General features: G+C 36.9%; 1 protein-coding gene across 1 annotated transcript in view; it reads right to left on the reverse strand.

Annotated features, from left to right (window-relative positions):
• The window catches only part of XIRP2 (xin actin binding repeat containing 2), a 75815-nt gene that overhangs the window by 9075 nt on the left and 41766 nt on the right, over positions 1–24974 (reverse strand). Inside the window, exons 4-7 of the mRNA XM_029934448.1 lie at positions 11756–11866; positions 11082–11154; positions 10006–10136; positions 52–9361 (exon numbers count right to left, since the gene is read on the reverse strand). Of these exons, the coding sequence (XP_029790308.1) occupies positions 52–9361; positions 10006–10136; positions 11082–11154; positions 11756–11866 (9625 nt within the window). The remainder of the gene's footprint in view (positions 1–51; positions 9362–10005; positions 10137–11081; positions 11155–11755; positions 11867–24974) is intronic.

Below are 24974 nucleotides of genomic sequence, written 5' to 3' on the forward strand. Positions count from 1 at the left end.
ACAGGTGCTGTTAAGAGGGTTAATCTTCACACTCTGCACACTCTCATTTACCACTTATAAATGCAGATTCCTCTTGGAAGGTGGTTCTCATCTCAGTGGAAGAAGCATCTGAGGTCACACAGCCCAGGCTTTTGAAAACACTTTCACTCTCCTGCCATGCTTTTTGAAAATTCCTCCTGAGCTCTTTAGGGGAATCAGAAATATCTAAAATATGGCCAGCAATGACATCTTCATAGGTTGGTGGGGCATGCTTGAAGTCAAAGCCAGATTTGCCAGCTTCTGAGCTATGTGAAGAGACCATCATCTTTGACCCAACAACTTGACTCTCAAATGCATCCACACCAGAGAAATGTTCACTGACAGTTCTTGTTTCAGAGCGGACGCTGGGCTGCTTGACGGAGATTTTTTCTTGCAGCTCTCTAGGACGATTGCATGAAAAGCCTGTAAAACTCGTATTTTCTAGAGAGGTTAATCCAAATTCCTCCTGACAAAATGAACGACTTTCTTGTTTAATATTATGGTTTGTTTCTCCGTTGGTATAAACTCTTCTATTTGACTTTGCTTCAAAAGCTGGTCCATCTTCAAATTCCTTGAACCATCTGTTTATTTCATTTTCATGGTCACTCATGAAATCTTCAGCCATTTGAACAGTTCGGTTGGCGGCTTCATACCTTTGCGTGTGTTCGGAGTGCAGGGGCCCTTCGACCTTGCGGATGATTTCCACCGCGTCAAAACTTTCAGTGTCCGGCCGGAGGCGCTGCGCGGAATTCCCAGCGTCTTTGTGAATGTAAGTCTCCCTTTTCTCCACTTGCCTAACTTCCTCTTGAGCTTCCGTGGATCCTCTGAAGGAACCACTATTTACGTGGTTTACACTTATAGGTATTGTGATTGTGGGTGGAGAATCCCTACCACGGGTTTCTATCTTAATTTGACGACGAAGTGTTGCAGGAGACGCTATGATCTCAGACCTTTTCTCTACAATTGGAACCGGGGTTCCTGATGTGCACGGGATGCCCCCTCTGGACAGCTTTGCAGTGGTGTCTTTGAGTTTGACAAGCTGCTCAGAGCGGCTCCTGGGTGGAGGAGGGGATGCATCTGCTCCGCCAACTTTGGATGCTTGTGCCACGGGACTTCTTGGTGATGGTTCAGCAAAACTTCCCTTTTTAGGGGACTGAGAGAGCTCATCCTTAGTGGAGGTTTCTGTTCGCCGGGCAGTAGACTCGATTGTTATAAAAGTTGGTGACGGTGGGCGTGTTTTTAAGGAGGGAGGAGAGATTTTGCTGTTATCTAATTGAATTTCCTGATGGGTTTTCACATGATTGTGAGCAGTTGCTTCATGGTGAGTTGCTACTTGGCGGTGCTCTGATTTTTCTACAATCGCATTTTCTTGCTGGTCACTAACATTGGACATTTTAGATAATGTTTCATTAAGGCTGGTGGTTTTATTCTTCTGCTTTCCTGCTTTGGAGGATATCATGGCTGTTTGAATTGTATTCTCACAGGACATAAGCATATCCTCTACTTGAGTTTTAATATGCGTTATTTCTTCTTTGATTTTTTCTAAGTTATTTTCCATAGCAATACAAACTCCATATTGTCTTTTCTCTTCACTTAATAGCCATACTGGAATAATATTTAACAGTGTCTGAAATGTTTTAGGGCCATTTTTATCTGGCTCCGCTTCAAACTGTTTTACCCTAGACAAAATCTGTTGCAGTTCTTCACGTTTTCTCAAGAATTCCAATATATTTATAGCACATTTTCTATCATCCTGCTGGGATTCTTTCACAGAGGAAAATAAAGATTTGTTCTGTGTAATCTCTTGCTTTGAATCTTTAGTATTAGAAAAGATTTGTTTCTGTTGTATGCCCTTGACTCCAAGACATTTTTCTTCCTGCAGATTATTATATGACTTGGGTAATTTTTTATGTTCAACTTGACTTTCAGAAGTCTGCATTTGTGTTTGCTGAAAATTCTGTGTCTGTGAATCAAGATGTACATCAGTAACCTTTTGCTTGACTACCTTCTGTGCTGATTTATTCAAATGTTCTTGTTTTCTTTCAACTGTTAGTCTCTCTTCCTTTGGACCTGTCATTGATGGTTCCTGATTTGTTCTTTCGCTTCCTGGAAGTTTCCCACTCTCAGAGTCTCTATATTCTCTTGGCCTCTCCTGAACTATAGTGAGTTTACTTTTTTGGCTTTTCCCTATGGGTTCCGTAGGCAGTTTTATTGTTACTCTTTTCTCCTTCTTAGGTAATTGACAATATTTTTCAGCTACAGATTGCTTATTACTATATTCAGTGCTTGCTTCTGTTTTCTCAGTTTTCTGGTACTCTTGTTTGCTAATGGTTTGAACATCAACTTCAGATTGCTTTTTATGGCTTTCACAGATGTGGTCTGCTTCATTTAATTTGTGATCTGGAGTTGGAAGCTGGATATTTTTAACTTTGAAACTTGGGGAAACTGGTTTTCTTTGGGACAAATGCAACTGCTCCTGCACATACTTCTGTTGTGCTTGTTGTGTCTTACATTCCTGGTGACCCTGTTTAATTTCACAAGCTGATACAGACTGTAGAGTGTCCCTCGCACTCTGTATAACTTCCTTTCCCGTGGTATCTTTGTCTTCTGAGGCTGGTAGAACATGCTGGTTTCCCTTAGTAGCAACTGTCACTGCTGGTGTTGTGGAAAGCTGGTTCTCAGTACCCACTCCTAGCACTTGAGAATGACTTTGAGAATCCATTCCAGGCAGGGGGACCACCTCATTCATCTTCTGTAACAGCACTTCCTTTTTCAACTCTGACATGTTTTGATTTAGGCTTTCTGTTTTGACTGTCTTGTAGCAAGAACTCTCATGCTTCTGTTTTTCAAGCTCTTCTCTTTGTTGTCTGTACTTTTCTTCAGCAATTATTAAAGGTGTCTTAAATTTTCTCATATAAGGTTTTGGACTTTGTTGTCCTGAGCCTGCTGAGAACGAATGAGATTTTACAAGAGGTGCTATTGTTTTTTCCTTGGGTTGTGAAATTTCTGGAACTGTCTGTGAAAGAGACCTTTTAGAGTCCATAGATAACTGTTTTCTTTCATCAAGACTTCTAGATAAATTCTGCTTCATCTCCGTGTGTTCACTGCTAGTCACCATTATTACTCTTTTCTGATCTTTTGAGGGAGTTGTTTTGCATTCCATATCTGGCAGGGAATTTTCCAATTCAACTCTTGGGGAACCATGATGCTTTTTATCTTCCATATGTTTGGAAAATTTGGGTTTGGGGAATGTGGGAGGTGGCAAAATTACTCCTGATTTTCCTGTTAGGACTTTAGCCTGAGAATGAGTTTGATGAGAACTTGATGCTTCTTCTTGGGAATACTGTATGAATGCTCCACTGCGCTTTTCTTGAACAGAGCAGGGAAGGACACGCGATGGTTTAAGAGATGGAGTTGGAGGAGGGGGAGGTGGTGGAGACATTGAATGACATTCAGATTTCTCATCTTCTGGTGGTGGAGGAAGAGGGAGGCCTGGGAAACTTTCATATTCATCCTTTATCAGGCCTGTAGACAGTGAGGGAGGAAAAGCATTTTTTTCAGGCAACATCATTAAAGGAGGTGGAGGAGGAAGAGGAAATTCAATTTCAGATGATGCATTAGAAGGTGGAAGAGGAGGTGGAGATGGAGGTGGAAGAGAACAGTCACTTTCTTTCACATTATTTTCAGGGTTAAGGTTGATTGAATTAAAGGACATTTCCATTGCCATTTTTAAGTCTGTGGAAGTATTTGTCCTCATTAGAAAGTCCTGGTTCTTCAGATGAACATCAGCCTGCTTTTTGTCAGTGGCCTTAAATTTACTGTGGCTTTTTGGGGAGACTTTTACTTCTGTTGTATTTGATATGTCTTGATCTATAGGCAAAACTGGATGAGGGTTCATGTTCTTTTTCCTTATATCTTTCCTAGAACATTGTATTTCTTGCTTTAACAAGGTTTGCTTCTGAAAGTCCTCTGAAACTTCACAAGTTTCCATCCCTGTCTTGTTGACTACACCCTGGTTTGGACTGGGCTCAGGGCTTTGTTTATCTGTTGATATTTTAGTGTGTTTGGTATTTTTTGGAATCTTTACAGAGAAAGACTCAGTCTTCTGGTGGTCATTCCTCAGTTCACAAGTTTGAGTCTGTTGCCTTCCAATTGTTTTATCAATAGATTGGGTAGAGTTAAAGACCACATCCTTCTTCTGTTCTCTCACTGCCTCTGATGCCTTAGTTTTTAGATTTTCCTTAGTTGACACAGTTGAAGTCAATTGTCTGCTCATCTGTTCATCACTAAAATGCTGCTCTGCTGTGGTATCCATCCAGATACCCATTTTGCCTCCGGATTCTAACACATTTTTGCTAGCTTTGTGGTGTGAATTAGATAGTCTTCTAAGGTTTTTCTCAAGAGCATTGTTGTTTTGTTCACGATCTATGACAATCTTTACGGCGCCTTTTGGAGCTCTCGGAAGATTAACTTCAGTTCTTTCTTCTACTAAATTCCCATAACAAGATTTGCCTGTAGTTTGATTGGGAGCATCTGTTCCCCCTTGCCACCTGGCTGCTGGCTCAAACGGTCCTGGTCTTGGCTGAAGAAGACTTTTTTTGTCCCTCTGTTCAGCCACCTGATGAATCTTTGCTTTCTGCTCTTCTGAGGAACCTATCATCACTGCCTTCACATCTTCTTTCATTACACATTTTTTGTCCACCTCTTTAAAAGCTCTCTGTGCTTCTTTCAGATTCCTTAATGACATTTCAAGGTCATCTCGGATAAGCTCCTTTTTCAGGATTTCTGTCCTTGTGTTTGCAGTCTTTTCAAGGCATTCAATAGCTTTCTCAATATCACCAGGGATGGCATTGGGTTGTTTAGATTCTTTCCATTGGCTGCTTGATTCCTTAATTGACTTGAGTGTGGCCAGCATGTCACCTTTTATAATTTCTTCTGTTTTAGCCACTGTTTTCTGATTTATGGCCTGGCTGAGGGAATTTAGGGTTGATTTCAAGTCACTTTTTATAATTTCTTCATTGGGTGTCTTGCAAAATGTTGTCTGAGGCTCTGTCATAAAAACCTTAACTGTATTCTGTACATCTCCTGGGACAATGTCAGTTTCGTTAACAGTTCGTTCAACCCGAGACTGCCTTTTCTTCAATAACAGTTTTGTGCCCTCCACATCACCACCAATTATTTCTTCCTCTCTTTCTTGTTTCCCAGCCATTAATGTTTCATTTGACCCTGTCTGGAGTTGTTTAAGATAATCCAGAGCCCCAATTTCTATGCATGTTGTGAAAAACTGAACATTTCCCCTCTCAGAGGCATCAATTTTAGCCCTTTCAGATATTTTATTGTTTGATATGGAAGATAGCAAATTATGAATGGTACGTTTCACATCACCCCCTATTACTTCTTCATGCTCAATTGTGTCACCAGTGTTTTCATGAAGAAGACAATAGATAGTCATGTTAATATCTCCTCTTTCATCTTCTTGAATTAAAATGCCTTTCTTCACAGATCTTTCCTCAGAGAACAGGTTTTTTATTGCTTGTTGTACATCACCACTCACTATTTCTTCTTTTTCAGCATGAAATTCTGTTGATCTGTTTAATAATTGAGTTTTGGTTAAATTAACATTTCCCTTCTCTTCTTCACTAACCAAAATCTCTCTTTTTGTATAGTCTCTTTTGGAAAGTAGGTTCACAATTATATTTCTGAGATCAACCCTAATAATTTCTTCTTTCTGTATCTCAGGAGATGCTTGATTCATTAGCTTGTATTTTGCCATTCGAACATCCCCTACTTCATCGGCTTCAATGATGATTCCAGGAGCCTCAATAACTTTTTGAGAATAGAGTTCTTCCAATGTTTCTTTAATGCTCTTGCCAATAATTTCTACCTTCTCTACCCTATTTTCATTAAAGTCATGAAGGGGTGTAGTTTCAAAGAGCCATGTAGTTGTTTTGACATCAGAAGGAGGGATTTCTTCCCTAATGATTTTTGTGGTGCTTTCATCTACTTCCTTAATAGAGTCCAAAGTTTGATTTTCAAAAAGCCATACTGCCTGCTTAACATCACCTTTCTGTATATCTTCCTGGGTGACTGTTTTGATATTTTCATATTCTGACCCCTCTCCTCTCAGTTTATCTATAGTGTGTGTTTCGAATAGCCAAGTAGATGTTTTAACATTGCCCTTCTGTATTTCATTGACACTTACTGTTCTTATGTATGTATTCTTACCAAAATTTTCAGATTCAAAAAATTGTTTACTCGTTTTTACATCTCCACCTTGAATATAGTCTACCGTGGACACAGTATCATGTGATTCTTCTGAAATCTGATCCAATGGCTGGGTTTCAAATCTGTATCTGACAGAACTAACATCTCCCTTCTGAATGTCTTCTTGTGTGACAGATTTAATCACATACACAGTCTCTGACTGATTAATTGAGTCTAATGGTTTTGTTTCAAAAAGCCATCTCGTTCCTCGTACATCTCCATGAATCACCTCTTCCTTTTTAACTGTTGTCACTTCATGATAATACCCTTCACGGTCTTGAATTGCATAGAGTGGCTGGGTTTCAAAGAGCATTCTGTAGCTTTTTACGTCACCCTTCATTACTTCTTCAGTAATTGTTTTCTTGGTGCTGATACAGTCAGATTCTTCTTTAATCTCATCTAAAGAAAAAGTCTCAAAAATAAAACACCCCTTCCTTACATCCCCACCTTGTATGTCTGTCACTGTCTTAACTAATTCATCACCTTCTTGGCCCTCTTTTATCATATCAATTGGCTGGTTTTCAAAAAGCCACCTACAATTTAAAACATTGCCTTTCTGAATATCTTCAGTCTTTAGGGCTTTGATCTTTTTCAAAACTTCCTCTGAACTGGAACTTATAGAATCTAAGGACTGATTTTCAAATTTATGCCTCATGCTGGAGACATCCCCAGCTTGGATATCCATTTCCATGGCCTTGATTTCTTTTCCTTCCTCTCCTTGTATGCTGTCCAGATTTTCTGTCTCAAAAAGAAAACATGCTGTACGAACATCCCCACCTTGGATCTCTTCCTGTTTTACAGTTTGCAATTTGACTGTTGCTTCAGAGTCATCTTTTATGGTATCAAGTGACTTAGTTTCAAAGAGCCAAGTACGGCCTTTGACATCTCCTTTATGAATTTCTTCACTGTCAGTCATTAATGAAACTTTTTCATAAAGAGACTCCATTGGTTGGGTTTCAAAAAGCCATCTACAAGTTTTGACATTCCCTTTTACAATATCTGTAGCTTGTTCACTTTTGCTTTCTACTTCTTCCATATTACTAAAATATTTAATCGAATCAAGAGGTTGAGTTTCAAATAGCCATTTAGCAGACTTCACATTTCCAGTCTGTATTTCTTGAGCAGATATTCCTCTAATTATCTGGAATTTATGAATGCTTTCATCAAACTGATCAATGGGTCTTGTTTCGAAGAGCCACCTACAACTTCGTACATCACCTCTTAGGATTTCTTCTTGTTGGACTGTCTTTACTTGATGATATTTTCCAAGGTGATCCTGAATGGCGTACAGTGGTGTTGTTTCAAAGAGTGACTTATTTAACTCTACAGCACCTCTTGTGACTCCTTCCACCTCTATTTTATTTGATGCATCAAATTTAATTAAGTTGTTTGATTCAAAGATATGTGTGTAATTCTTTACATCTCCTCTGTCAACTTCTTCAAGTTTCACTGTTCGTATGTACTCTTTTTTATCTTCTCTAATGTCTTCCAGAGGTTGCGTTTCAAAAATCCATTTTTGGTGTCTAACATCCCCCTTTTCTTCTTCAGAAGCAATAATTTTTTGAAGTTTTCCTACATCAGGGCTATCTTTTAAAGCCTCTATTGGAAGTGTTTCAAACAGATGCTTAGTTGTTTGTACATCACCCCCTATTATCTCTTCAGATGTTAAAGAATCTGCATCAGAAGCTTCTTTTAGAATGTCTAATGGCTGTGTTTCAAACATCCAACACTTTCTGGAGACATCTGTACCTATTATTGTTTCCTTTTCAGTGATGACCTCTTCTGAGTCTTCTTTGATTTTCTCCAAAGGTTGAGTTTCAAATAACCACTTTGCCCTACTCACCCCACCTTTGACGTTTTCTTCCATGGATATTCCTCGGACAACTTTAATTTCTGTGATATCCTTGTTAATTGTGTCCAAGGGCTGTGTTTCAAACATCCAGCGTGCTGTTCTCACATCCCCCTTTTCAACATCTTCTCTGTGAACAGTTTTAATTTCTAGCATTTGACCTAAACCATCTCTAATAACATATAATGGTTGAGTTTCAAAACATTTTATACTTCTCTTCACATTTCCTTTAATTTCTTTGAGTTCAGACCTGAGTTGTAGTAGGTGAACTTCATCCACAGAATGGAGCTGTCCAAGCTGATCCAGATGTTGAGTTTCAAACATATATCTCACAGTCTTGACATCCCCACCGGTTATGTCCTTTATGGTAGTTACCACAGATTCTTCTTGACTTTGATGCATTTTATTCATTGAGTCTAATGGCTTTGTTTCAAACATCCAGCGGGCTGTGCGGACATCTCCTCTGGCTAGGTCAGGAATTTTCTCAGCATTTTCTTCTGTGCCAGAACAATGATCACCCAGTGCATCTATGGGTTGGGTTTCAAACATCCATGTGGTATATTTCACATCACCACCGGGAATGATTTCTTGATCAGCAATGCCCTTGTTGATGTTATCTTCATCTGGAGAGCCATTATTAATGGAATCTAATGGCTGATTCTCAAAGATCCATCTCATGGACTGCACCTCCCCCTTCAGAATTTCATCCCACTCCAAGTGTTCTCTTTCTGAGTTCAGAGCCTTTTGAGAACTGTCACTTGTATTTTCAAAAGCATACCGGGCTTGTTGCACATCTGCTAAAACTGAGCTCCCTGGGTTCACTTGACTAGAGACAATTTCAGAAACCTCACTGATATAATGTTTTTCTAAGTTTTTTCTTAACTCAGGATGGATGTGTTTATATAAACGGTTTAATTCGTACAAATTTCTTTGCTTAGAATATAGTTCTTTGGGTACTGGTGGTGTCCTAGGAGGGTTGGGAAATTCAGGGGACTGGGAAAATGCTGTCGCGTCTGTTGGAGTTTGAAATATTTCAGGTGGGGGAGGAGGAAATTCTTCTGTCTTTCCCATAGGAGTGGCATTAACTTGTGCTAGCATTGAGGAAGTGGCACTGTGGGCACTATGTTTGGTAGTTGATGTTTCCTTCCTCTGGCTGGTTGAAGTGCAAGAAGTAGAAGAGGTACCCACAATTGAAGTTGGTTTTAAACTCTCTTCATATTCACTTTCGATCTTGAAGGGAAAGAAAATCAAATCTTATAAAAATGGGTGTAGTGGTGAAGATTTCCTAGGGACTGTCCCTTACCTGTCCACCTGCTAGGATACCTCCTTTGGAAACAACAGAAGACAGACTCCTTTTAAAGACCTACTTAGGAGCAATGTTCAGTGTTTGTTACTATCTTTCCTGTCATTCATTTGTGCTTTTAAGGTTCTATTCCCCATTCAATACATGAACAACTCAGTATTTTAACATTTACACATAATCTCCATTATTCTTCCTCCTTTGCTTAATATGCTGAGCTGAGTAATCTAGAGGGAAACAGTAAAAGTCTTAAAGTACTTTTGAGAATTATTTTGTTTTCCTTGGAATTTTAAGCAGAGTATTTGACATTTAAAATTGACTTTATTATTTTATCTAATGCTAGTTATTAAACTTTAGAGCATATATAAGTTTTTCTTCCCAAATTTTTTCTAGTGAGAAAAGTTTTAACTCTACTGATTTTCTCACATAGAATAATATTCTCCTTATGGGAGAAAAAAGTAGTGGCTCCAGATTTAGTTGAAAAACCACATCAAACATTCAATAATTTGAAAATGATATGCATTCACATCTAGTTTTACATTTAATATATTTCCATGTAGAGAAATTGTTTTACCTTTATCTGCTTGGCTGGGGTTATCTCTTTGTCAGAATAAAGGACCTTTTCCTGGGCAGACTTTTCAAATTGCTCTTTTAAAAACTTAGTTGAAACCTTCGGAATCTCTTCATCCTCAGGTGTATCAATGACTACAAACAAAAAAGAATACCAGGGATGTTAGGTAACTAATAAACATGGTATTCAAGAAGGAGACTGTAATGCTGTGGGAAGCTTCTCACAATATATGTTAAATAAAAAGGTTCAAGGTGCAAATACATACACATGGCACTATTTCATTATGTAAGTTAGTGTCAAGAACTGTAGGGAGAACAATGGCGGTGATTATCTCTAGATGAGAAGTCGTAAGTGATGGAACTGTTATTTTAATTGTATATATTTTTCAAGTTTTCTACAAGCATGTTTTACTTTTATGCTTAGGAAAAAATAATATGTTACAAAACAAGAAAAGCACAGCAGAAGGACAGAAAAGAAAGACCTACTTCCTTTGAAAAAAACAAAATAAAACCAAAATACTGATAGAGTCAAGTAATGATTGGGTCACAACTGGCTTAAATCTTCTTTTTTAGCTCTTCAAGGCAACAAAACTTCTCATTCCCCTTTTATAGGCAAGACAGCCTGTACCTGTCTAACGCAAACTCGCACAGACTTGTCTGTAGTTTAATCTCATATATGTAGGTTGAAATCTGAATTTAGAAGTGTATAAATCTGTTATTAAAAGTAATGCAATCTAGATAACATTTCTGTTCTCAGGGAACTTGATAAACATTAAGCTTTATTGTAGGTACCTGAGGCAAAAAAGCAATTCAGAGATGACTAGTGTATCACCTTCTAGGCTTTTAGGATGAATTCATAAGGCTGATGGGCAGTGAACTACTTTAGAAGCTTATTGCATCTATTACCACAGGCAGAACCTAATTGTATATAGAAATACTACTTTGTCTCCTTTGGGACGATGAGTCATAGTTACTAAATGTACTTAGTGGGAGGGATTGTGCTTTGGAAGTCCTCTATTCAAACCCAGACACATGAATAGGAAAGAGGTACACTGAGGTCAAATAATACCAGATTCTCACCTGTTTCTTGAACATATTGATGGAACTGAGAAGCCTGGTTTATTTCCTCAGTGTGCTTTTCAAGATGAGAGACCTGTGTTTAAAGATAATTTTAAATAAATAAATGTTTTTAAGAAGTCAGTTATTTTAGTATTGCACATATATTCTTTATTTCACAGTGATTTTCATTCAAGACTTCAGTGCACTTTGAGAGATGCTAATTAAACTTCTATCCTTTAATTAATTAATTTTTAATTTGAGAGAGAGGAAACAAGCAAAGGGGAGGGGCAGAGAGAGAGTGGCGGGGTGGGGGGAAAGAGTCTTAAGCAGGGTCCACATTCAGCATTAAGTCTGATGTAGGGCTTGATCCCATGATCCTGGGATCATGACCTGAGCCAAAATCAAGAGTCAGATGCTTAACCAAATGAGCTACCCAGGCGCCCCTCTATCCCTTATTTTACTGCATGGGCTCATGTTATAACAGGACATATACAAAGTAACAACTAAAGTGCACTGAAAAATTTAGCATGCTCATTTTATTTTTCAAAGAACATCAGTGCCAAATTGGGGAAACAGATGCTGATATGTACTGATATTAAATACATAAAAGACATTAAAAAGCAATTGCTTACAACACGGTTAGAATTTCCACACAATTTTGGAAACTGGAAAGTATTGTGTTTCTAAGTAGTTACCATTTCTGTTCCAAGAACATCACTTCTGTGTGCTTTGGAGGCTGATTGTTCATTTCTTTCCATTTCCTGGCTGCTTCTTGAAATGTCCCCTTGGCTGCTGTGGATTATCTCCTATAAGTAAATGAATGAAGAAATATACAATGTTTTAAGAAAAGTCTGAAAATGTTCACTGTTTTTTTTTAAATTAATGCAATTTTAGTGACAGAGTCTTTTGAAAAAAATTAAAGTTCCTCAGAGTATTAGTTTGCCTGGCTACTATAACAAATTATCACAGACGTCGTGGTTTATAACTGAACAAACGTAATATATTTTACAGTTCTATAGGTCAGAAGCCCTGAGTGGGTATCACTGGGGGTGATGACAGGTATTAGAAGGTATGCATTCCTTTCTGCAGGCTCTCAGGAGAATCTTTTCCCCTGCCTTTTGCAGTTTTAGAGCCTGCTCATTTTCTTTGGCTCCCGGCCCTGCTCGTCTATCAGGCTGAGGGTTTCTCACAATTCCATCTCTGATTCTCTCTTCCAATCCCCTGTTCCACCTTGTGATTACATTGGACCAATTTGGATAATCCAGGACTGTCTCTCTCTCTCTCTCTCTAGTAGCTGTAATGTTATTTGTAAACTTAATTCTCCTCTACCACGTAAGTTAATGTGTTCACAGATTCTGTGGGTTAGGACACGCATATCTTCAGGAGCCATTATTCTGCTTACTACCGTTAGTAAGCTATACTATGAGAAAGGTGAATCTCAAAAAGAAAATGCAAATCCTTATGGAAAAGAAATACATTTTGTTGTTTATCAGCCAACTTTGCATGTTACAGAAAGACATGCTAGTCTCCAAGTTGGCCATCTAGTTTGATTCTTAATATGAAGAATATAACCATCAATTATAACCAATATAAACAGACCACAGTATGCTAGTGTGTATGTCTTCCTCCACACATGGGGCAACTTTTGATTTTGGTTAAGTGATCACAGTGACCCTGCTGAATTGGATGCTTTGAAGTTCCTATTAATTTTGGTGATCCAGCCCTGTTGTTACTGTAGAATGTGATGACATAAGTATATGATTGATTGATTGATTGATATGATGAGGTCATTTGGCATATTGCTAAAAAATCTTAACTTCAAAAAATAAGGATATGAAGAGATTCTAAGAACACATGGATTTGAACTTGTTTGAAGTTGGAAGTTCACTTTTATCTTGATATCTACATGACCATCAAACACTGTTTTTGAGATCTGATTTTTAAAAATGTGTCTTTGTAGAGAATAGTCAGGTGAGCCAAGGTCCATTAGTATTCATCAAATAGTACTAATTTTTTTTAAACAAAGTTAAATAGTTTTGAGTGGTCAAATTCAAATCCTTTAAACCAAGACTAAGTTTAACATTAATTAATGAGACCTTAACTTGTTTTTTTTTCTTTTTTTGGTTTTTGTTTTTTTGCTGGTGGACATCTTTCCTCTAAGGGTATTGGTATATAGGGTAAAAGTTCTGATTAACCAGGCAGCAATCAGACATCTGCTTAGAGATATATAGTATGATTCAATCTTATTATACTTCTCTAGGTAGGAGAACTAAGAAAAAAGTTGATACCTTCCTAACAGTCGTACAGAGAATTGAAAGCAATGTATAGGTGTATAGGATGTACATTATATTTCACTGGATATATTGGTTAGCTAGACGAGAGGAACACCTTCACAATATCATGACATATACTTTAAATATCTTATAATGTTGTTAATTATGCCTCAGTAGACCTGAAAAAAAAGTAGATTATATATCATTAAATTGAAGACTAGTGTAATTTTTTCCCTGAAGCAGAATGGTTTTCTAGCCTGAGTTAATTATCCACATATAAAAAATGATATTTAATAACATGCTTGGCACACAATTTGTGCTAAGGAAAAGTTTACTTAATGAATGAATGACTAAAATCACAAAATTCTATTAACAAGTTTATTTCATTCAACCCTCTATTTGCCAGAGAATGTCTTAGAAATGAGATGGAACAATGAATAAATCATGTACTTTACTTTCTCAAGAGGGAGTATAGAAAATAAATAGTCCATATCCTTTTTTTTAAGTTCAAATAATCAAAATTTGATTTAATAGTAGATTTGCATAATTAGGTTTTATTTAAGAAGATCAATAACATTAGGGTGTGGGGAACAATAACAATCACTGAAGACTCAGAGAGAAGAGGCAGGGGCACAAATAATACTTTTCATGACAGTTGTTTACAACTGTGACAAGTCTTTCTATCTATGAAGATATAATGGAAATATTCTTTTTAAGTTTAATGACTTATTTTGAGAGAGAGAGAGAGAGAAGTACAGGGGAGAGAGATAATCCCAAGCAGGTTCTGCACTGTCAATGCAAAGCCCAATGTGGGGCTTGAACTCACAAACCACAAGATCATGACCTGAGCTGAAGTCACATGCTTGGCCAACTGAGCCACCCAGATGCTCATAAAGAAATATTCTATGGCTTTCTTATGATACTGATTGAACAGACAATGAAAAACCAAAGGACAGTAGTAACCTGAGCAGTACCAAGATCCGTATTGAAGCACACCATGACCCATTACTATAGAATCATGTCTCTACTTAAAGTTCCGGGTGAGAAGCTATGGACCAGAGACATGTTTATTGGTGTTTTAAAATTGGAATTAGTTAATACCTACAAAAATCAAAATTTCGATCTGCTTTTGAAAACTCTGAAAATCTGGCAACACTGGGTTCACATTCCAACATGGAAATTACTTGCCTGAACAAATAGTGGTCAACCATTTTAGTTGGGACATGTAGTTTTCAGGTGGCCATTGTTCCCATTATTCACTAATAAGTAACACCCAGTTGACATTAAAAACAAAACAAATCTGCATGGAACCTATATAAATTTTAGTTTCTGTTTTTAAAATTTTTTATGTCTTCTTTATTTTATTTTGAGAGACAGAGACAGAGAGCAAGTGGGGGAGGGGCCGAGAGAGAGGGAGACACAGAATCTGAAGCAGGCTCCAGGCTCTGAGCTGTCAACACAGAGCCTGACGCAAGGCTCAAACCCATGGACTGTGAGATCATGACCTTACCTAAAGTAAGGTACCTGAGCCACTCAGGCACCCTAGAAATTTTAGTTTCTTATACTTGCTGCTACTTATCAGGTTGAATGAATAGAGTTAGTGATTTGAATCTGTATGTTAAGACAAATGCAAACACTGGAAGTAAAAAAGTAAATAAATGTATTTTTGACATATTTTGAAAGTTACCATTTTCTGGGCACTTTATACTTAATGTATATCTACTTGAGTAAAAACAGTCCATGCCTGTCATATCTAAGTGTTTTCTTGTAAGAGATGACGCAACATAAAGAGTACAAGGGTACACAAATTTAGTTTAGAGTTGGAAGTTTCTACTTATGTGCTATTACTAAATAGAACTATAATTACTATATTAGTTTGGTATGTTACTGTCCATGCATCAATTTTACAGCCCCCAGGTTGCTGCAATTTATATACAGTCTATCTTAAAATATGCCAAGATTTTATTTCTATCATTACCATGTTTCATATTTTGCAACTAGTTTAGTTTGGATTTTAAATCTGCCTTCCATTCTTCTCAGTCACGGTGCCTACAAAGTACAGGGTTAGGTGAGAGGGTGGGTCATCATGATGCTCAGGAGAAATCAAATTACACAAATAAAATGTAATAAAGAATTCTGGCAAGCGCACCATACATAAATTCACACAAAACAATTAATAAAGTTGGTTCCTGAATATTAAATTCAAATATAGCTCAGCCTGCAAGAGACAAAAATGCAGTTTTGGTCACAGATAGACTAACCAGGAGTCAGAAATGGGGACTTTGTACTAACTCGCTCCTCTGCTGGTTATGTCATAATATTGGGTACATCACTAATTTAATTTACATTTAATTTCTTTTTTCATCTCATCCATCCATTTATAGAAAAAGAGATGATACATGTCTTCTAATATTGGAATCTAAAGAAGAGAATGTGGCACAATCGCAAAATAATACAATGTTTGGATAGCTCATACCAATCTGATATCAACTCACATATTAGACAAGTATCTTACAAAAATCTACCTTTGATATACATACTTCTTCGATGGAGATTTCTCCAGCACAGGAAAGACTTCACATTCTGCCAACCCACTGTTATTATCATTATAGGAAAAAAATTGTACATTTCTACCAATACAAATTCAAATTCAGGGTGCCTGGGTGGATCAGGCAATTAAGCATCCAATTTTGGCTCAGGTCATGATTTCACAGTTTGTGGACTCAAGCCTGGTGTAGGGCTCTGTGCGGACAGCTTGGAGCCTGAAGCCTGTTTCAGATTCTGTGTCTCCCTCTCTCTCTGCCCCTCCCCTGCTCGTGCTCTGTCTCTCTCTCAAAAATAAATAAACATTAAAAAAATAGGGGCGGCTGAGTGGCTCAGTTGGTTAAGTCTCTGACTTCGGCTCAGGTCAGATCTCACGTTCGTGGGTTTGAGCCCCGCGTCAGGCTCTGTGCTGACAGCTAGCTCAGAGCCTGGAGCCTGTTTCCAGTTCTGTGTCTCCTCTCTCTGTCCCTCCCCCTCTCATGATCTGTCTCTCTCTGTATCAAAAATAAATAAAACATTAAAAAAATTTTTTTAAATAAAACAATTCAAACTCATTCTAGCATAATGAGTAAAGAAAGAATAGGACCAAGTTTTTTTTATGGTGACTCATTATTACTCTGACTCTTAGGAGTATCCCCAATAGAACAAAACGTGATGGAAGTTTGGCAGAATAGTGCATAATACAGTGCCATAATAGTACCTCACTACAGTGGGGGGAAAACGTTCATGCTCAATGCCAGAAATTCAGCCATTTTACCCATCACTAATCTCATTTTTAATAAATTTAGAAATAGTTATGATATTTTAATGCTATTTGTTTCTTTGTCAAACAGACATAATACCAAAAATGTGCTATTTATGTTAGCAAAAATGTCAATGGATTCAAGGTTTGAAAGAATAATCAGTTCTTTTTAAGTGATGAGCATAACAATTTCTAGTTGATATGTTTTGTTTCTCTAGATTTGGATATATTCAAATTCAAATGTGTTTCTTTGGTCATGAGTTTTTATATATACAAATTTTCTTTAAAAATTTACAATATAAAATTTGATTTGAGCTTCAGGTTAAGGCTTTTCCACACTCACTATACAGTTTTGAAATCATGGCTCAAAAATTATTTTCTGTTTGAAACCTTCTATAGAGAGTTATGTATTCTTGATTCTTTTTTTGTTTGATTGTTATATTTCCACCCTGTTAGTAGATATCTTTATTATCTACCTATCACACTTCCCAGTCATTATTTGATAGTATGAATCTCTCCTTTAATTGAACTTCTGTATCCCCAGATCTCAATGTTTAGCATCTGGCAGATAGTAGATGATCCCTCCTCCCTTGCCCTAAAATATCAAGGAGTAAGTGAATATGCAAATAGTCACATTTTCCCCAAGACGGTGAAAATTTTATAATTTTAAATCTAGTTTAAAAACTGAGATTCTAATTTTTTCCACATAATCCTCTGATTTTATTTTTTAGTATTTTAGATGACAGTCTTTGATACTGAACATTTCATAATTGGTTGGTGGAATTACTGAAGCTGATGTGTGTAACAATAACATGTCAATCACTTTACAAAGTGTTCTCACTTGCCCCTCGATAACATGGCAAGTGATCTGAACACTCATGGATGAACGTGATGCTAGTGCGGTGATGCTAGAAGAAGTATTTGGCATCTTAGGAGGACAAGCCAATACCAAGAAAGCAAAGAATGAACAAAGGCAACACACATATACAAAGGGAAAGCACCTTTCAAAACAGAAAAATAAATTCTCAGATAGTCTTTTTATAAAATGATCTTCATGGTGCTAAAAAGGCTAGTTTGTATTTATTTATTTATTTGTAGTGAAGTAGTATTCACTGAATTGATGAAGTGTTGTCAAGCATCATCTAGGAACAGAATACATTGAGCAGAATTACTATGACATGAAGAAATATTTATGATCAATGAAAGACAATACTTTATCCTAATCTTTAATTTATACAAATTGGGAAAGATATCAAGGGGAAAGGAGAATCAAGGCAATTCCAAGTCCTCCAATTTAATTTGGCTCAATAGTAAAGCTATGAGCATGTGTTCTTTGGATTGTTAGATCCAAAGAGGCTGATGATGCAAAATATTTTTAAAAATTTCTTTTAAGGTAAGGTAGTGACTTTTTCCTTTGAAATCATTGCATCCCTAAGCATGTCTGATCTTATATAGCTTTACCTATGCATTTATTCAACCAATAGCCCATGAGTACCAACCATCTCCATCACGTTGTGCTGGGCATTGTCAGTATTGTTTTAATAAAAGGGTCTATAAACATATCTCAATGTATTTAAATGTCAATCAATCATTTGTCTATCCATCTATCTCTGTATCTGTGCAATATATAAAAATATATTCATATATTAGAATAAAAAGTCTTAGCTTGAAATTCTCTTGAGGCAAGATTTATAATATATACAGGTGCATACATTATGTAGTTTTATTAAACAAATCTCTGAGAGAAGTATTATCATTCAATTAATTTCAACTTTTTTTTCACTGAAAATAATTATGCTTTGGTCTTATATAGCTACAAAGAACAAAACTTAACTTTTATAATAAAACCACTTAAAAGTAGAAATATTTGACTTCAAAAAGAGGTTACTGAATAAGCAATGCCAGCTTTAACTGCCAGAACTCTGACTGCCTCTTCTTTCCAAAAATATTATTTATTGAGAAATATCCCTGTGTCCAAAAATGCTGAAGATTTATAAAAAAGGACATATAAAAGATACACTCTCAACTGGGCCATCAAACATATTAGTTATATAAATAACTATATTTATTTGACAAACTAAAAAAGCAGGATACATATAAACATACAATTTGCCATAAAAGATGCCCTCTAGAAGTTTTATGTAGATGTGTGTTGAAGATATATATATACATAGACGATATTTCATTTCAATGTAGACATAAAGCATCTTAAAACCAAAGAGGCAGTAAGATATAAATAAACATAGAAGTATAATAAAAGAGGCTAAAACTTAGGGTCTCAAGGAACAGTGAAATTATAAATAAAACAACTTGAAAAAAGAATGAAAATATTCTAAAGAAAAAGAAACCAGAGGTTACATGTATCTGTTAATTAATGTAAACCAAAATAAAGAAACAGAAGAATTCTATCTCTTCACTACACCCCTCCCTCAACAATATCCAATAGATTTATAAGCCCTGCCAATTCTATGTTTAATTATCTCGAGTTAATGCCCTCTTTGCCCTAAACTTCTGACCCATTTAAGTCCTGTGTATTTGATCTATTTCAGTAGTCGCCTAACTTTTCTTCTTCCATCTAAACTTGACCCCCTTTATTTCAGTCTTATATAGCCAGAAACATCTTCCATCAGTGCATATCTATTCATCTTACTCTCCTGTTTAAGTTTCTTCAATGGCTCCTGACTGCCTTAGAATAAAGGAACAGTTCTTTAACTATTATCTGGGCTTTGCCTGCATCTCCAACTTCATCCCTTAATTATGCCTCACTGTATTCACAAATATATCATACTCTTTTTTACCTTTTGTATAAGATCTTCCTTTTGCCTAGAATGCAATTCTATTTTCATGGAAAAATTATTTCAAATCTCAGCTGGAGCATTCTCTGTTCTCAGATGTCCTTCTTGACCATCTTTCATTCAGAGTAACATCTGTCACCTCCTTGTGTCCCAGCAAACTCATTTATATTTTCTATCATAGAATAATTGCACTTTAATTTTTGTTATATGTCTATTTCTCTGATATAGTGAGCTCCTTGAGGGCAAAATAATAAACTCATCATTGAATTTTTGTGCCTGACATATGGTGGCTGCTTAATGACTGTCAGCTGACATATGTATATGTGTCTGTATATATCACAGACTGCAGAGTCATTCTTCTTGAGTTAGGACCACGTTTGCTCACTTTCTTTGAGCAAGTTAGTTAGACTTTCAGTGTGTCCACTTCTTGTCCTCTCCTCACTGCCCCCAAATAGAAAGGACTAATATGGGAATAATAAGTTTACCTGTCTCAGAAAGTTATTTGAGGAGGAAACAGGTTAGTATAAGTGAACGCCTGGCTCATAAGTGCTACATTAGTGTTTGCTATCTTTACCCAACAGATATTAATTGCACACTTACTTTGTGTCAGCTATTTACTCAGGAAACAAGGCAAACAAAAAAAAGTATGGGATGAAAGTAGATGGTCTCTGGCTTTGTCTGTGAATTTTACCATTGAACTTCACCACAAATTTTTCATTATAGAACAAAGCCCAGACACTAAAGAAGAAACAAATTCCAATGCTTACTTTTTTTTCCACCAGAGAAATAGTAAATTTGGGTGGTGTATTCAAAGAGAGATAAGCAACAGTTACCTGTGCATGTTATGACTCTTCCAAACCATTCTGGCTGCTAAAACATAGAGGCATGGCCAGAGACTGTGTCTGTGATCACCTATTCAGTTTTCCTATGGTTCAACTTTCATGAACTGATACCTAGTGAGCAGTCGGTTCATAGTGATTTCATCTGCAGTTACTCATTTCTTCCTACACTTAACTCTTTCCTAAAGTCCGGTTGTATGACTCTTATTTAGACAATAAATTAAGAAATGCTAAGACTTGTATATTACATATCTTTTTATCCTGTCACAACTCCCAGTTTCAACCATCAGAGTCTGACTGATTTAAACAGGAAAGGTAATTCGGTAAAGAGACACTGGTGGCAGAGGTGGGGAGTAGAATTCATGGACTTTCCAAGATATCTGAAAATAAGACCCAGAGGCTTTGTAGCCGGTAACAGAGCTGAGTAATGCTGGAGCACCGTCTGGTGAACGGACTCATGCTGCTGACACTGAACACCAGACACATTCATTGTCAAAGCTTTCAATACTATCTAATGGATGTTGCTTCTAGAATAGTTTTTCTTGAAATTGGATGTAGCTAATCTCCTGCCACCAGCCATAATTAAAATTAATTCCAACATGGTCCTTGCTTCTCATGTCATTTCATTATTTCTTTATGCAAAGTTTCAATTGGGGTGTCTGGCGCAGTGCAGTTCTGGGTCCTAGATACCAGCAAATCTAGAGGAATCAGTGCAGTATTTGCAGCTTCTTTAGTGGAGGCCACTTCTGCCTCATTGGGTAGAGGAGTTTCCAAGCACCGAAGGAGTTTCAGATGTCAAAAATAATGAAAAGTGCCTATTATCCCTCCTAAAAAAATATTATTTATGAACACTGAGGTCTTCTTAACCAAATGGAAACCAGTTAAAAACAAAAGTAAAGATATTTACTTTTGACAACAGATAATATAGGAAACATTATTTATGTCTTATAATGGAATTGATCTGGGCCTATTTCTTGGCAATGTATGTTTCATGTGACATTACAAGGATGGCTTTGAGACAGTACAATTTCCCTGCTAAGAGGCCATAAAGAGTTTATGGTATACAAACCTGTCTCCTTCTTTTACTGTCCCTCTGAGTCTCTGTGGCCATCAGTCTTATTCATTGGGAGTAATGACATTTCAAATTCTTATATAAATTTCAAATAAAAGAAAGAAGCACAATAAAACAGATTTGGCTCTGATGCAAGCATTTCTGTTTGCATTTCTGTGCCAAAAGAACAGTATAAATTATTATTTTTAAATGCTTATTTATTTTGAGAGAGTGAGAGAGAGCAAAAGTGGGGGAGGGGCAGAGAGAGGGGGAAAGAAACAGAGAATCCTAAGCAGGTTGTGCCTGATATGGGGCTCGCTCTCAAGACCATGAGATCATGATCTGAGCTGAAATCAAGAATCAGACACTCAACTGACAAGCTACCCAGGCACCCCAAAGTCAGTTAATTATTAATTATGGCTACTTATCTGATCATTTGGGTCTTTTTCAAAATAAGGAGAAATGGGGGAAAACCAAAGGATAACTATTTGCAATTTCACTGGTGAAGTATCTACTAGCAACTTGGGGAATGGAAAGAGACTGAAGTGGCAGAAAAGAATATTACATTATGGCTGGAGTGCGTCATCAAGTGACAAATCAGGTAAATACGTCATAAGTAATTTCGGTCTCCCTTAGAAGCCTCATTTGTAGTCTGCTTGGACAGAGAGTGGGGAACCACTAAAGGAGACAGATATGAAAGGCTACCATTGATTGTTGTACACAAAGAAAATGTACAAGGTTCTTCACACTTGTATGTCTAAGTTCTTTAAAACTGTACCATTTCTAATTCTACATGTTGATTACACATGAACTTAAGCAAAGAGACTGATGGAAGAGTGCTACACAAGATTTTAAAAACAATAAACATATACCATGAATATAGTGTTTAAATAAGAATTTCATCGGTCAGCTATTTTGAACCAATGTTTTTAACACCTAAAAGCAGTAAGTGATGTATTCAACTTATGCATATTATGTGCTTAGAGTGCATTTGAAATAGGGATAAAAAGAAAGGAGAGGCCGGGGCGCCTGGGTGGCTCAGTGAGTTGAGCGTCTGACTTTGGCTCAGGTAATGATCTCACGGTTCGTGGGTTTGAGCCCCGCATTAGCTTCTGTGTCGTCAGCTCAGAGCCTGGAGCCTGCTTCAGATTCTGTGTCTCCCTCTCTCTCTGCCGCTCCCCTTCTCATGCTCTGTCTCTGTCTCTTAAAAAACAAACATAAAAAATTTAAAAAAAAAAGAAAGGAGAGGGCTTATCCTCAACGAGTTAAATATGCTGAAGAACTTTACAATTCTGAGATGCCTTCAAAGAATCCAAAAATTAATAATCAATTGCAGTAATTTGTATTGTGCATTAATTCTTTAAAAAACACTGGGTCTTTCACTATAATATCCTTCATTTTCACTATTATAGCAGGTAACTACACATTTTTCTTTCTTTTAGGGTTGGTGATTCAGTGAAACATCTTTTCTATCAGTATAATAATGGTCCTCAAGTGCAAAGACTCAACAGATACAAAAATCAATACTAGAAGCTTGAGGGATCTCAAAATTGAAAAGAGGTTCTTACTACAAAGAACCAAAGACTATTTGCTTTAAGTATATACTTAAATAGTTTCATTTTACATAACAAATATCAGCAACTAATAAAAATTGAGCCATTTAAATCCTATAGAAAAAAAATCAGATGAAATGAAATTTAAGGACATACTCTTTGATCTGTAAAGGATTTCTTCCCAATTAAGCTTATCAATACCAGTGCACTGTAAGGAACAGAAAACCTGCCCATTTGCCGGAGGCTCAAAACTGCAGATCAGGTTTGTTCTATAAGGAAGGATCAGAACAGATGAGAGTAAAAAGGAATGACAGGTCTTTAAAACATTTCAGGTACAATGGTCTACGAAATACTGAAAGATAAATATTTGACCACATATCTCAAGATTATAAGAAGAGAGATTATACCGAGTGTAAGTGCGAAACACAGAGCCATGATTATTAAACAATTTAACCTGCATTTAGTGGGAAATGATATTGTCTGTCTTACCACTCTTTTTATAGGAACAAATCAACATACTACCTTTGGTTCTGATATAGAAAAAGTAGTTTTGTATGTGTCTCTAAGTCCCTCGGATAGTTTTTTCACCTTCCTCCCCACAAATTATTGCTACTTTTGTCTATTTTCTGTACCCGGATGGTATATTTTGTCAATACCACAATTCCCTCCGTAGTAATGAAAAAGGCCCCAAAAAATAAGGACATTAGAAGAAAAGGAGTTGAGGGGGAAAAAAGGGAAAATTCCTGTTTTTGATCCTCTAAAAACAAACAAACAAACAAACAAAAGCAAACAACAAAAACAATATAATTTGGCGGGACTGTTATTTTTAGAATACAGCACAACAGATTTATGATAAAATCTCACACTGAACCCCAGCCTAAATACTAATTTCATCAACTCTCCCCCAAATGTTTCTGAACACCATGTGGTATGATGGATTTTAGCATTCAATTTTTGTAATTTGTACTCTGGACACAAGGAATGAATTTCTAAAGCTGAAGCAAGACGAGCTCTTTAGCACTCCTGGTATTTCCCCCAGGGTAAGGAAGTTAGATTGAGCGCTTGGCTCCCCCTGTCGGTGTCAGTCTGGTGGCTGGTATATAACACCCCCGTCCTCTGATTGGGTCGGAAATGAAGTAGCCTCAGCTGATTCCTAAAGGGACCAACGATAACTCGCTCCTTACTATGGTAGATGACTATGGACAGAGAGAGATAAAGAATAAACACAAAAAAGGCTGTTAGAAGCTGATGTAATCTCACTCCATGTGCTGTGATCTTGAGATCTGCCGAAAATGAATTGCTCAAGCAAGCGGTGTCCCAGAGAGTGCCTCTGTAAGGCGACGCTGAGAACAGAGTGTTTTAATGTCTCTTCCTTTCCTCAGGCTTGTGTTTTCCCAGTTTTTTTGCGGGGGGGGGGGGAACTATGATAATTTGTAATTATTCAAACTAATAAATTAACAGGCAAAAGAATGGATAGCTTGACTCAATCCAATCATTTTCAAAGATTCATGAGGATGGGTTTATTTTGAGAAATATTAGACCCAAAAGAAGTAGAAAGAGCTAATAATACTTTATGCCAAGTGCTTACAGAAAGCACCCATCTTCATAAAGGTAACTAGGTGGAAAAAAACATTTTGCAGCTTCTACTAAGTTCTACAAGCATAATGGTTCTTTAATGTTAAAGATTTCTTTTGTAATAATTCTCCTTGCTGCTCAAAAAACAGCAAATGCTATGAACCTGAATTCTGTAGCTTGCCATTCTAACAATTTAAAAATAAAGCAAAATTAACTAGTATAATGTATTGTTTCTATGTTTGAGAATTCTGTTAAGTGTAATTATACAAAGAGTACATTTCTATTTTTAATATGACTAATATGACTTCAAATGGAAGGCAGGGCCACATAACTGCATTCTCTCTTCCAGCCTTCCTTCCTGTCCACCACCTCCCCTACAAGACAACATGAAATTCTTCTGTGTCAACATGCCTGTGTTTTACATCTTCATCAACATCAGATACTTTTAGGGATCACTGGGAACATGAAACTCCCGGCTGTGATCTTGTGTTTTGTGGGCAAGGGTCCAGGTGACGCGCCCTCAACAACCCTGGACCCTGAGA

Source organism: Suricata suricatta, chromosome 3 (assembly GCF_006229205.1).
Source record: "Suricata suricatta isolate VVHF042 chromosome 3, meerkat_22Aug2017_6uvM2_HiC, whole genome shotgun sequence".
NCBI classification, from domain to species: domain Eukaryota; kingdom Metazoa; phylum Chordata; class Mammalia; order Carnivora; family Herpestidae; genus Suricata; species Suricata suricatta.